Genomic DNA, 13,908 nt, shown 5'->3' on the forward strand with positions numbered 1-13,908 from the left:
TTACTAACATCTTAAATTAGTAAGTTTAAATAATATGGTTAATAAGCTTTAATGGGAAGAAAACTGCTGAACCATCTGGTCGAAGACACTCTGTAAGAGATTTCCACCAAGCACTTCAGCACCTCAGAGAAAAGACTTTGGAGTTCCACGCTTTCCTCTGCATCTGAAGTAACACATTCACATTCCTGGCACTTAATGCGGCCTGGCTACAAATGTTTTGGTTAATGCTGCATATGCAAAACCAAATAATTGAGTTTAAGCTATTTTAAAAATCTCTTTTTTGCCAATGAGTAAGATTTCACTTTTCCAGAAGCAGAAACTTTATCAACTTGAGAGTACCTGATACCACATTACACAGCATAACTACATAATAGTTCTGATTAGGAAACTGCACGTTATCTGACCGAAATGCAAGCATAAGGATGTGAATTTAAAGCTGAAGCCAGAGGACGTTCCATTACTATGTTGATGAACAATGTGCACACGTAAAGCATTGCTGCTCCCAGTGAAGACACGGTGTAATTGTTCCCTTCAGGGATTCCAAGGGATTATGAGCTCAACGGGACAGGCAAGTTTAGGCTGCTTTGCTTCTCTACTCAGAGCTAGAATAATTTCAACTACTTAAAAGTCAATAGTTAAAACAACTTAGGCATTCGCTGAATAAGCTCTTACTGTTTTGTTTTGAGTTCACATTTCTCTGTTATAAAAGTAATATGCTGTTGAAAATCTGGAAAACATTTTTTTAAGTCTAAAAAAGAAAATGAAATCATTCGTAATCAGACCAGCCAGTGTGTGTGGATATAACCTTAAAATAAAATGAGACCAAGATATTTATAGTTTTATAACTTGCTTTTTTTCACTTAGCAGCCTATGGTTAGCCACGCCTCATGCTGATTAGGGCGTGTCATATTTAATTAACCATTCCCTATGGTAGACATTCAGACTGCTTCCAATTTTTCTCTATACTTCATAATAATAAATAATATATATATAATACTGCTGAGATGCACATCCTCGTTCATTACATTTTTATGCATCTCTGATTATTTCCCAAGGGTAAATTCCTAAAAGCTAAAAGAAAATACACATTTTCTAAATCTTCTAGTATAAGCTGGCAACTTGCCACTTTACACACCACTAACCTTCTTACATTACTTTTTAAATTAGCTGAGGCTACAGATGCTTCTGTGAATTGAAACAAATGACCTGTCCACACTGCTTAGGAAAACAACATATTATCCGGTCATAAGGGGCCCATGAAGACTGTGCCTGTATAAACAAGCAAGAGGCACCTGAGCAGTGGAAAGAGCAGTGGTCTGGCTCCACCCATTACCAACTGTGTGACCTTGGACAGGTCGCAGTTTTCTCAACCACCTACTGAGGGTCTCAGTGTACTCATCTTCAGAGGATGTTCCATAAACATACGTAGAACATACATATTACACTACGGAAAGGGTCTGGCACTGGTAACTGCTGTATTTTTGTGTGTGTGTGTGTGGTACGCGGCCCTCTCACTGCTGTGGCCTCTCCCGTTGAGGAGCACAGGCTCCAGACGCGCAGGCTCAGCGACCATGGCTCACGGGCCCAGCCACTCCGCGGCATGTGGGATCTCCCCGGACCAGGGCACGAACCCGTGTCCCCTGCATCGGCAGGCGGACTCTCAACCACTGCGCCACCAGGGAAGCCCCGACTGCTGTATTTTTGAAGCGCTCCAGCAGAGTGAACAAAGCACAGTCTTTGGGAGTCTGATCAATAGACATTTAACTCCCAGCTCTTCTGAACTAACTCAGTGGATCTTAGGGCAAGTCACTGTTGCCTCTGAGAGTTCTTTTCTCATTCAGTAAAATACTCACCTCACATGCCCACTGAGAGGATTAAATTATGTAAAGCTCCTGGCACGTAGCAGGTACGCTGCTTATTCAAGGTTCTGTGTGTTTGTTTCTTTGTTTTAATGTATTTCACACCCACAGTGAGCCAGAAGATACAAAGGACGAGCAGGGAGCGTCCACTGGTCTTAGCCCTGCACCTACTGGGGAACATGTTGGGTGCAAAGCTGAGAAGGCTGTGCAGTCTGCACTGCAGCACGGAGACCACGGGAGCTAGTGAGAGATTCTGAAAGGGCACCTGCTCAGATCCGGAGGTTGATGTGTGCAGCTTCCTGGAGTCCTCAGACCACGCGAGGTCTGGACGCCTTCCAGCAGAGGGAGAAAGGCAGGACGCAAGACTTCCCCCAGGAATCAGTCTGGCCCTCAGTCACACTAGGGACAGCTCAGCAAGTGACTGAGTAGATCCAGCCCAGGGACCACAGTGGTGAGCAGGCCTTAGAGCTTCACTTAGGTTTCAAGACATAGCCCTCCCGCACCACCCCCAGCTTGCAGAACAGCTAAGAATTCTTGACTAACAACAAGGACCTACTGTATAGCACAGGGAACTATATTCAGTATCTTGTAATAACCTATAATGGAAAAGAATCTGAAAAAGCATAGATACATCTGTACAACTGAACCACTCTGCTGTACACCTGATACTAACACAACACTGTAAATCAACTATAATTCAATAAATAGTTATAAAGAAAAGAATTCTTGATGAGATCAAAGGGTCTCAACTAAGTATTTCCCATGACTTTTTTCTTAATCCTCTGATACCTATATCTGTCTGCTAAAACAAGAAGCAAAAATAAATAAAGCAAAAACTAGAATTTGCTGGTTCAGCAATGGTTTCTCATATATGGGTGCTAATCGTTTGATCTTTTTATTGTTTTAAAGATATCATAAGGACTTCCCTGGTGGCGCAGTGGTTGGGAATCCACCTGCCAATGCAGGGGACATGGGTTCGAGCCCTGGTCTGGGAAGATCCCACATGCCGTGGAGCAACTAAGCCGGTGCGCCACAACTACTGAGCCTGACATGCCTAGAGCCGTGCTCCACAACAAGAGAAGCCACTGCAATGAGAAGCCTGCGCACCGCAACAAAGAGTAGCCCCTGCTCACCACAACTAGAGAAAGCCCATGCGCAGCAACGAGGACCCAATGCAGCCAAAAATAAATAAATTTATTTTTTAAAAAAACAACATACCATAGTTATGTTTTGTGCAGCCAACGTGTCCCTAATTTGCATATTGGAATTCCATAGAACAACAGAGTGTGGGGATTGGCAAAAGCTAGACAGCCAGCAGGGAGTGGCTTTGGAGGAGACTTTGAAGACCCATCTGTCAATACCCATATTCGGACCTGAGAGTGCAGCCAAGCTCCAAGCCCCTGAGGGAGGGCAGGCTGATTAAGCTTCCCATTCTCCCCAGTTCCAAAGGTGTAACATCGGTTTACAAAAACAAAAACAGTGAGCTTGTCACTCCAACCAAAACATGCAAATCCAATTTGAGATCAAGTTAACAAAAGTATTGAAGCAGTAAACAGAGTTAGGGCCAAGCAAATTATTTAAGAAAAAAAGATCTTGACTCAATAATGGAAACATGGAAAAATGCCCTCCAGGAGGGAGAGCCCCTGGGCCCCCGGTGCCTCCGATGGCTGTGCAACTAACCCCCGCCCTCCACCCACTAGAAGGAAGGAAGCCTCAAACTTCTGTAAAGCACAGACAGGAAGAGCTCTGGGTCCAGCCACGTTTGCGAAAGTACAGGAGGAAGTTTCTCTAAGGAAACTGCAAGGAAGGAGAGGTAGCAAGTGAAAACTTCTGAAAACCACAAATGCTAGTGAGTAAATGGGTTTTTTAATTTTTTTCTAATTCCAGCTTATACATTTCATCCAGAACAGGATGATAGTTTGTAGTCTGACGGAAGTCTCCAGTGAACGTTAATATTTCTGTGAAATACTGGCAATATTTCTCCTTTCAATTTGCAAACACACCTCCTAAGGTTTACGCTTGGATTACCAGGCATGGCCTACTCCATCACTCGACAAAACAATCAAACCGCCTTTCCACTGTCACTCGCAAACAAAAAACAAACAACACACAGAGCCTACAGCCAAGGCGTCCCAGGAGAGGCTAACTCCTCCTTTCGGAAAACCTTTTAAAGCCACCCCCCTCCCGCTCCGGCCGGGACCGCCTAGTCCCTCGGGCTCCCCCAGGTCCCAGCTCCCGAAGTCACGCCCGGTTCGGGAGCGCAGGACCCGGCGGCCTCCGGACAAAGGCGGAACCGGCCTGCCCGTCGCCCGCCCGCCGCGACTGGGGCGAGGAATCAGGGTTCCCGGCCCGCGTCCGCCATGCCGCCCGAAGGGGTCTCACCCCGGGTGGGAAAGGGGCCGCCGCCCGACTCGCCCGCCCGGAGCCGTTCCCAAGTCGGGCCGGAGCCGGGCGCTGGGCCGGCGTGGACTGCGGGGGCGGCGCCGAGCGGCGAGGCCGGGCCCGCGAGTCCTTGTCCGGGAGCGAGGCCGGGCCGGCCGCCGCCTTACCTTCTCCTCGCCGTCGTAGATGCGCACTCCCCGCTGCTGGATCACCAGGGTCTCGTTGATCTCCAGGAGGCCGCTGGTCCACACGAAGCGGTCCATGGCCGCCCCCCAGGCCGGCCTCCGCCGCTCGCCCGCGCTGGCGCTCCCGGCGGCGAGCTGAGTGCCGGGCAGCCTGCGGCGCCCCCTGGCGGTGGGCGGGGTGGAGGCCGGCAGGGAGGTAGCGGTCCTGCCCGGGCGCTCTGGGGAACGCGCGCTGCCCCGGGGGCGCCGGGGGACGTGGCGACGTGCTTGGCGCGCCCCCTGGCGTTCCTTCCGCCAAGGTCCCGGTGGGGACATCCACCCCATCCTTTGTCCAGCTGAGGCACAAACACAGGGTTTACAACGGACTTTGAGGGATCCCAAACCGCAGCTTGGACTTTCTTATTGTGCTTTATTCCTGCGTATTTGTGCCGTTTTCTTGTCAGTGCCCAGCATGCTGCCATGTTCATTAAAGGCTGTAAATGATAACTGTTTTTTTCCAAATGAATATTCATGGCCTGAACTATTTTCACACAGCTTCAATCAGTATGTAAGTACTATTTTGTACCCTTATTTTTTTGACATTAAAATCATTTTCATTTAAGGGACTTCCCTGGTGGCACAGTGGTTAAGAAGCCGCCTGCCAATGCAGGGGACACGGGTTCGAGCCCTGGTCCAGGAAGATCCCACATGCATCGGAGCAACTAAGCCTGTGCGCCACAACTACTGAGCCTGCGCTCTAGAGCCCGCAAGCCACAACTACTGAACCCACATGCCACAACTACTGAAGCCTGCGTGCCTAGAGTCTGTGCTCCACAACAAGAGAAGCCACTGCAATGAGAAGCCTGCGCACCACAACGAAGAGTAGCCCCTGCTTGCCACAACTAGAGAAAGCCCGCGTGCAGCAATGAAGACCCAGTGCAGCCAAAAATAAATAAATTTATTTTAAAAAATAATAATAAAATAAAAAACTACAATGAGGTATCATTTCACACCAGTCAGAATGGCCATCATTAAAAAGTCTACAAATAATAAATGTTGGAGAGGGTGTGGAGAAAAGGAAACCCTCCTACACAGTTGGTGGGAATGTAAATTGGTGCAGCCACTATGGAAAACAGTATGAAGGTTCCTTAAAAAACTGAAAATAGAGCTACCACATAATCTAGCAATCCCACTCCTGGGCATATATCCCTAGAAAACTCTAATTCAAAAAGATACATGCACCCCAATGTTCATTGCAGCACTGTTTACAATAGCCAGGACTTGGAAGCAATCTAAATGTCCATCGACAGAGAAATGGATAAAGAAGATGTGGTACATATATATAATGGAATATTACTCAGCCATAAAAAAGAATGAAATAATGCCATTTGCAGCAACATGGATGGACCTAGAGATTATCATAGTAAGTGAGGTAAGTCAGAAAGAGAAAGACAAATACCATATGATATCACTTATATGTGGAATCTAAAATATGATACAAAGGAACTTATTTACAAAACAGAAACACAGAAACAAACTTAAGGCATAGAAAACAAACTTAAGGTTACCAAAGGGGAAAGCGGGGGCCGGGTATGGGGGTATAAATTAGGAGTTTGGGATTAACAGATTCAAAATGTTATATATATATATATAAAACAGGGCTTCCCTGGTTGCACAGTGGTTAAGAATCCACCTGCCAATGCAGGGACATGGGTTCGAGCCCTGGTCTGGGAAGGTCCCACATGCCACAGAGCAACTAAGCCCGTGTACCACAGCTACTGAGCCTGCGCTCTAGAGCCCGTGAGCCACACCTACTGAGCCTGTGTGCTGCAACTACTGAAGCCCGCGTTCCTAGAGCCTGTGCTCCGCAACAAGAGAAGCCACTGCAGTGAGAAGCCCGCGCACCACAACAAAGGGTAGCCCTTGCTCGCAGCAACTAGAGAAAGCCCACGCACGGCAACGAAGACCCAGTGCAGCCAAAAATAAATAAATAAATTTACCAAAAAAAAAACCCAACCAATAAGGTCCTACTGTATAGCACAGGGAACTATATTTAATATCTTATAATAACCTATAATGGAAAAGAATATGAAAAAAATATATATATATCCATGTATATGTATAACTGAACCACTTTGCTGTACACCAGAAACTAATACAACATTGTAAATCAACTATACTTCAATTAAAAACAACAACAAAAAGGGCCTCACCATCACTAATCATCAGAGCAATGCAAATCAAAACCATAGTGAGATACCATCTCACACTTGTCAGAATGGCTATTATCAAAAAGACAACAAATAACAAGTGTTGGCAAGTTCGTGGAGAAAAGGGAACTCTTGTGCACTATTGGCAGGAATGTACATGCTGCCACCACTATGGAAAACAGTATGGAGAGTCTTCAAAAAGTTAAAGGTAGAACTATTATATGATCCAACAATTCTGTTCCAGGTATTTATCTGGAAAAAGTGAAGACACTAATTCAAAAAGATACCTGCACCCCCGTGTTTGTTGCAGCATTGTTTACAACAGCTAAGATGGAAACAACTTAAGTGTCCATCAATGGATGAATAGATAAAGAAAATGTGGCATGTAATACACACATACAGTGGAATATTATACAGCCGTAAAAAGAATGAAATCTTGCCATTTGCAACAATGTGGATGGACCTTGAAGGGATTACATAAGCGAAATAAGTCAGAGAAAGACAAACACTGTATGATCTCATTTACATATGGAACGCCCCCAAAACATAGAGACAACAGACTGGTGGTTGCCAGAGGTGGGGGGTTGAGGGTGTGCAAAATGGGTGAAGGGGGGTCAAAAAATACAAACTTCCAATTATAAAATAAATGTCATGGGGACAGCATGGTGACTATAATTAATAATATTATATTTCATATTTGAAAGCTGCTAAGAGAGTAAATCTTAAAAGTTCTCATCCCATGAAAAAAATTTTCTAACTGTGTATGGTGACTGATATTAACTAGACTTCTTGTGGTGATCATTTTGCAATATACACAAGTATCAAATCATTATATTGTACATCTGAAACTAATATAATGTTATATGTCAATTGTACTTCAATTGCTTTAAATGTTAAATAAAAATCAAATCAGGGAATTCCCTGGCGGTCCAGTGGTTAGGACTCCACACTTCCACTGCAGGGCGCAGGGGTTCAATCCCTGGTAAGGGAAAGAAGATCCCGCGGCCAAATAAAAAAAGAAAGAAAGAAAGAAAGAAGGATCTAGTGCCTTGCCTGCTCTTTGTTTTTGTTGACATCGTAGCTACTAGTTGAAGAAAATGCTTTTCCTTGGGCCTTAATAGAACAGGAGTAATGTCAGTTTCTTAAAAGGTGAAAAAATAAGTAATAATAGTATGGATGTTGTATCTGAGTGGGTCAAAAACAAGTAGCACATCCCAGACTCGATGTTGAAAAGATACTTTCAAAGCTTGCAGGATAATGAACATCTTCAAACAGTTGCTCAGACACTGGCCACAGAGCACCCTGCATCAATGACTGCAGCCTGGGGTTATCAAGGCCCTGATGTGCCACAATCTCTGCATCTTACTTTAAAATTCCTTTATCTTCTGTAGCTCTTTCAGAGAAAACCATCTGTGCAGATATAAACCGAATATAAAAGATCCTCTATACTGAAATGGCAATAGACTTTTTCCCTGTAACCTTCTGGTTTTCTGAAAGAAGAAAATGTGAACGTTAGAAATTGTTCATCTTGGTAACTATGAAGTGAGATTAATTAAACAAAATACCCTTGATAAAGTTTTATTTGGGGTGTTTGGGGATTAAGAACAATAACAATGATTTTCTTTTTTTTTTTTTTTTTTTTTTGCGGTACGCGGGCCTCTCACTGCTGTGGCCTCTCTCGTTGTGGAGCACAGGCTCCGGACGCGCAGGCTCAGCGGCCATGGCTCACGGGCCCAGCCGCTCCGCGGCATGTGGGATCTTCCCGGACCGGGGCACGAACCCGTGTCCCCTGCATCGGCAGGCGGACTCTCAACCACTGCGCCACCAGGGAAGCCCTTACCAGTTTTTAAATATGCAATTTGATGAGTTTTGACTACCATTATACATAGTCATTATGTAAAGAATATTATCATCACCCCAAAAAGTTTCCTTGGGCCCTTTGTATTCAACCTTTCCCCCCCCCGACTTTGTGGCCTCTAAGAACCACTGATCTGTTTTCTATCACTATTGTTTTGCCTTTTCTAGAATTTCATGTAAATGAAATCATAAGGTCTGTGGTCCTTTGTTTCTGGTTTCTTAAATGTAATGCCATGTTTTTGAGATGCATCCACTGTGAGATAGAAAATATATATTGGTCTCTGTCCCCAGTTCCTGGCACTGAACTCCTGAAATGCTTGTAAATTCCTTAGTGATGAGAGCACTAGGAGTATCTCATGCTCTAATGAGGCGACTCTGGGTGGGCTCCTGGATGGGGGCTGGTCACCAGAACAACCAAGTCATGATTAGAAGCTTGGAATTTTCAGCCCCCATCCCCACCCCTAAGATAGGCTGGGACCTGGTACCCTTTACCAGAGTGCTTGCACTTGCACCTGGACAAACGTCTCTTCCAGCAACAGAATACAGAGAAACTAAAATAACGGCATGCATGCCCCACTTGGGGCAATTGTGAACAATAAGATACAAAAAGGCCACAAACCAACCACCATTTCCGAGGTGCCGAGAGCCAAAGCAGGGTACTGGGCATGATCCTTGCACACAGCACAACCAAGGGGGTGGGCAGACCACCTAAGCTATGCCTCATGCTCAACACACTGATCCACCCCGACCCTCACTCCATTTAAGGAACCAGCACGCGCCCCTTCGGGGAGCGAACAAGTGTATCTGTTTCTTGTTTTCTCTCCCTCATGCTGCAGCACAGTCCCAATGAAAGCTCACCTGAATTTCTCATCTGGCCTCGTTAATTTCTATTGATTAAAGAGTCCAAGGGCCTGGGTCCATAACACCCCCAGTTCTCTAGAGAAGGGAGAGGGGCTAGAAAAAGCGTTAATAATTGCTCATGTCTCCATGAAGAAGCCTCCACAAAATCCCAATAATAGGAGATTTGGAGAGCTTCCAGGCTGGTGAGCACATCCACATCAGGAGGGTGACGCACCTCAACTCCACGGGGACAGAAGCTCCTGTGCTCGGGACCCTCGCATACTTCACCCTATGGATCACTTCTTCACTTCATCTTCATCACCTTATGGCTGTTCATCTGTATCCTTTATCACATCTTTTAATAAACTGGTAAATGTAAGTTAGTGTTTCTCTAAGTTCTGTGAGCCTCCCTAGCAAATTAATTGAACCCAAGGAGGGGGTCACTGGAACCTCCAATCTCTAGTCGGTTCATCAGAAGCACAGGTGATAACCTGGGCTTGTGACTGGCATCTGAAGTGTAGGGGGTGGGGGCAGTCTTGTGGGACTGGGCCTTTAACCTGTAGGAGTTGACACTAACTCTGTAGTGTTAAGAATTGAGTTAAATTATAGGACACCCAGCTGGTGTCACAGGGAAGTGCTTATTGCCAGTGGGAACCTCCAAATATTTGGTGAGCAGAAGTGAAATGTTTCATGTAGAAGTAAAGGATACACACTGGAAAGAAACGCAGTAGAGAAGGACTGTGTTTTTCCCCGCTTAGGAGGGAAAAAATTGAGTTTTTCCATTTTATCCCTGTTGTTGTGTTTATCAGTATTTCGTTCCTTTTGATTGCCAAGTAGCAGTCGATTATATGGCTACGTCACAATTGGTTTAACCATTCATCCACTGATGAAGATTTGAGTTATTTTCTGCTTAGGTCTATTACGAATGAAACTGCTATAAACATTCGTGTACATTTGTTTTCCTTTCTCTTGGGCAAATACCCAAGGACAGTAATTGCTGGATCATATGGTAAATGCATGTCAAACTTTATGAGAAACTGCCCAACTGTCTTCTTCAGCAGCTATACACTTTTTGTATTAGTACCAGCAGCGTAGGAGAGTTCCGGTTCCTCGCCAAACCTTGGTAATTCATCATTTTAGTGGCTGCATAGTGAGTGGTATTTCATTATGAGCAGAGATTGAACCCAGACCACAGCAGTGAAAGCCTGGAATCCTAACCACTAGGCCACCAGGGAACTCCCTCACTGTGATTTTAATTGCATCTTTTTTTTTTTTTTTTTTTTGGCCGTGCAGCCTGGCACGTGGGATCTTAGCGCCCCCTGCGTTAGAACCACTAACGCAGGGGGCGCTTAACCACTGGACCGGCAGGGAAGTCCCTGCATCTTCCTGATGACCAGTGATGTTAAGCATCTTTCCATGTGCTTGTCTTCAGTTCCTATATCTTCTTTGTGAAGTGCAGTTTTCTTGCACATTTAAATAATTTTGTCAGAGTTCTTACATGTTCTAGATAAAAGTCCCTTACACAAATGTTTTGCAAATATTTTCTTTATCTCTGTAGCTTACTTTGTAGTTTTCTAAAGAGTCTTTTGAAGAACAAAAAGTTCTTTAATGAAATCCAGTGTATTGTTTCTTTTTTAGTTCATGTTGTCTCCTGTTTAAGAAACCACTAAGATTTTCTCCTGTGTTTTCTTCTAGAAGTTTTATAGATTGGGTTCTTTCGTTTAGGTCTAGTTCTATTTTGAGGTTTACTTTGGTTTGTTTTCTGAGGTTTTTTTTGTTCAAGGGGTGAGGTAAGGGTCACGGTTAATATTTTGTATGTGGATATCCAGACGTCCCAGCACAATTTGCTGGAAAGATCATCCATTGTCTTAGAAACTTTGTAGAAAATCAATTGGCCACAGAGGATTGAACATATTTCTGGAATCTCTATTGTATTCCAGTGATTTTTAATTTTTTTGTCTTTCCTTACACCAGCACTACACTGTCTTGATTACTGTGGCTTTATAATATATCTTGAAATCAAGTAGTGTAAGTCCTCCAACTTTTTGTTTCAAAATTGTTTGCCTCTCCAGATCCTATGCATTTCCATCTGAATTTTAGAATCCAATTGTCAATTTCTATAGAAATGTCTTCTAGGATTTTGACTGAGATGGGAATGAACAGATCAACTTGGAGAGAATGTACATCTTACAATACAGGATCTTCTGATCCATAAGCATATTATATCTCTCCATTTATTTAGGATTTATTTCTTTCCACAACATTTTGTACTTTTGCACAGAATGTTTTGCCAGAACTCCCTAGCTTCTGAACCCAACAGTTCCTTCCAGTCCCAATCCTACTAAACCTCTTCAGTGGTCAACCCTGGATCATTCCCTCTATCTTGAGGCTCCCTCCTCCCTGGACTTTGTGTCATCACCCTGTCCTTGTCTTCCTTCTATTCCTTGGACGATCCCACCCTTTCCCCTCACAGGCGCTCTCCCTGTTTCACACGACCACAGGACGAACAACTGAAGCTGATCGTCAATACCCCAGGTGGCTGCAGTTTCGTGGTCGGCTGTGGTTGGCAGAGACCTGTTATGGAAGGAAGTCTTCTCTTTGGATCTTTTAGAAAATGATCTGCCTTCTCTCCCAACAATTGTGGGACAATGATATTTAAAAAGTGTCTTTAAACGATACCCATCTTGGAATGGGTGAGTCTGGAGATTAGAGCAGAATTACCAAGTTGGAAAACCTCACCATCTCAGCCTATTGAGATCTTCCACAGTTACATTTTAGTCGCTTTCTTTTTTTTAACCACTCCCACTTTTAAAGATACTGAAATTCACATATCGTAAAATTAAGTGAACAGTTCAGTCAGTGGCATTAATACATTCACAGTGTTGTACAACCATCACCTCCACTTAGTTCCAAAACATTTCCACCATTCCAAAGTAAAGCCCCTTACCTGTTAAGTGGTCTCTCCCCATTCCCCTCTAACCCCAGTCCCTGGCAGCCCACAAACTGTGTTATGTCTCTATGGATTTATCTATTCTGTAATTTATTTATTTTGGGCTGCATTGGGTCTTTGTTTCTGCTCACGGGCTTTCTCTAGTTGCAGCGAGCAGGGGCTATTCTTCAGTTGCCGTGCGCGGGCTTCTCATTGTGGTGGCTTCTCTTGTTGCAAACCATGGTCTCTAGGTGCATGGGCTTCAGTAGCTGTGGCACGAGGGCTCAGTAGTTGTGGCACACGGGCTTAGTTGCTCCGTGGCATGTGGGATCTTCCTGGACCAGGGATTGAACCTGTGTCCCCAGCACTGGCAGAAGGATTCTTAACTACTGCACCACCAGGGAAGTCCCTTGAGTCATTTTTTACCTGTTCTATTTTGTTAAACTGTTCTCCATTACTTAATGGGAATCCCTGGTTACCCAACCTGTCTGATGAAACTTTAGTAAATAATCAATAATATTCACAGTAGTATCTAAACAGCAGTGATGTCTTAGGGATGGTGATGCGTGCTGTTTGGCTGTTGGTCCTCCCAGATTTAGCCTTAAGTGTAGGCAAATTTACACTAAAAATGAGACATTTCATCAAGAAAACTACAGAATATCCCAAATTAACTTCCCAAACGAATTTAACAAGATGCTAGCATAAAATGCCGACGGAAAAAGCAGGGAAAGATGGGAAACACTGACCACAGTTGAGAGCCATCTGTGGAGGCCCTCACACATGGGCAGGGAAGATAGAAGTTGCATCTTGTCATCTTTGTCTCCATGTTTAAAACCTGGCTGAAACAGTCCAGCTAAACCTAGCTTCAGTGATCAAGCAAGGCCGAGAAAATGGTATGACCCCTGTGCTCAAAACCAGAAAGGCACAGCCCAGAACTCTCCCTCTCTCCCCCAGCACCACCCACAAAACCATCTAGCTCTGAGTTATTTCATTCTGTCTTATCCACTGGGTGTTTGTGAGGGCTTTATGGAGGTAATATTTTTAGGTGAGGACTGAAAGATTATGGCAGCACACTTAAACGTACAAACACACAAAATGAATACAACAAATGCTGATTTTACCTTCACAGGATTATAAAAGAAAGGTCTATCCCCATTTTAGCCCTTTCTCTTCCTCTCTTTTTCTCATCTGGTAATTGGGTAGTACAGAGGGAAGTAGACCCTAATTTCAGTTCCTCTTTGCAATCTGTGCAAACGTGGACAAATAACTTCTGAGCCTGTCACCCTATCTGTGAAACAGGAGATGATAACTTCCCACTTCAGAGCTGTGATGCCGCAATGAAGTAATATTTGTGAAAAGGAAATACACATGCTCTAGGTACAGTAGTGGGTGCTTATAATCCTCCGCCTCACTGAACACTCCAAACAGCACTTTTCTCCTCTGCCTTCCTCAATGCACTGTGAGCGTCTAAAGACGAGAGCTATCTGCTACAGGGCAGGGATTTCGCTGTCCGACTCCTCCCAAGCTGCCAAGTCCAGGACAAGAGCGCTGTTTATGTTTGAAAACCTAGGGATTCAGTCCGGAGAGGTCCTAACTGAACTAGGCAGTCTCAAGCCCCGCCCCTCTTCGCCCATTGGCCCATTCAATTCACGCCGGGCACCAATGGG

At 44.6% G+C, this 13,908-nt stretch overlaps 1 protein-coding gene across 1 annotated transcript in view; it reads right to left on the reverse strand.

Annotated features, from left to right (window-relative positions):
* Window positions 1-4,583, reverse strand: part of VPS36 (vacuolar protein sorting 36 homolog) — a 33,135-nt gene extending 28,552 nt beyond the window's left edge. The window contains exon 1 of the mRNA XM_082601880.1: window positions 4,409-4,583. Coding sequence (XP_082458006.1) covers window positions 4,409-4,504 — 96 coding nt within the window. The 5' untranslated portion in view covers window positions 4,505-4,583. The remainder of the gene's footprint in view (window positions 1-4,408) is intronic.
* Between the last annotated feature and the right edge of the window lie 9,325 nt (window positions 4,584-13,908).

Source organism: Mesoplodon mirus, assembly GCF_964341445.2.
Source record: "Mesoplodon mirus genome assembly, chromosome: 17".
NCBI classification, from domain to species: Eukaryota; Metazoa; Chordata; class Mammalia; order Artiodactyla; family Ziphiidae; genus Mesoplodon; species Mesoplodon mirus.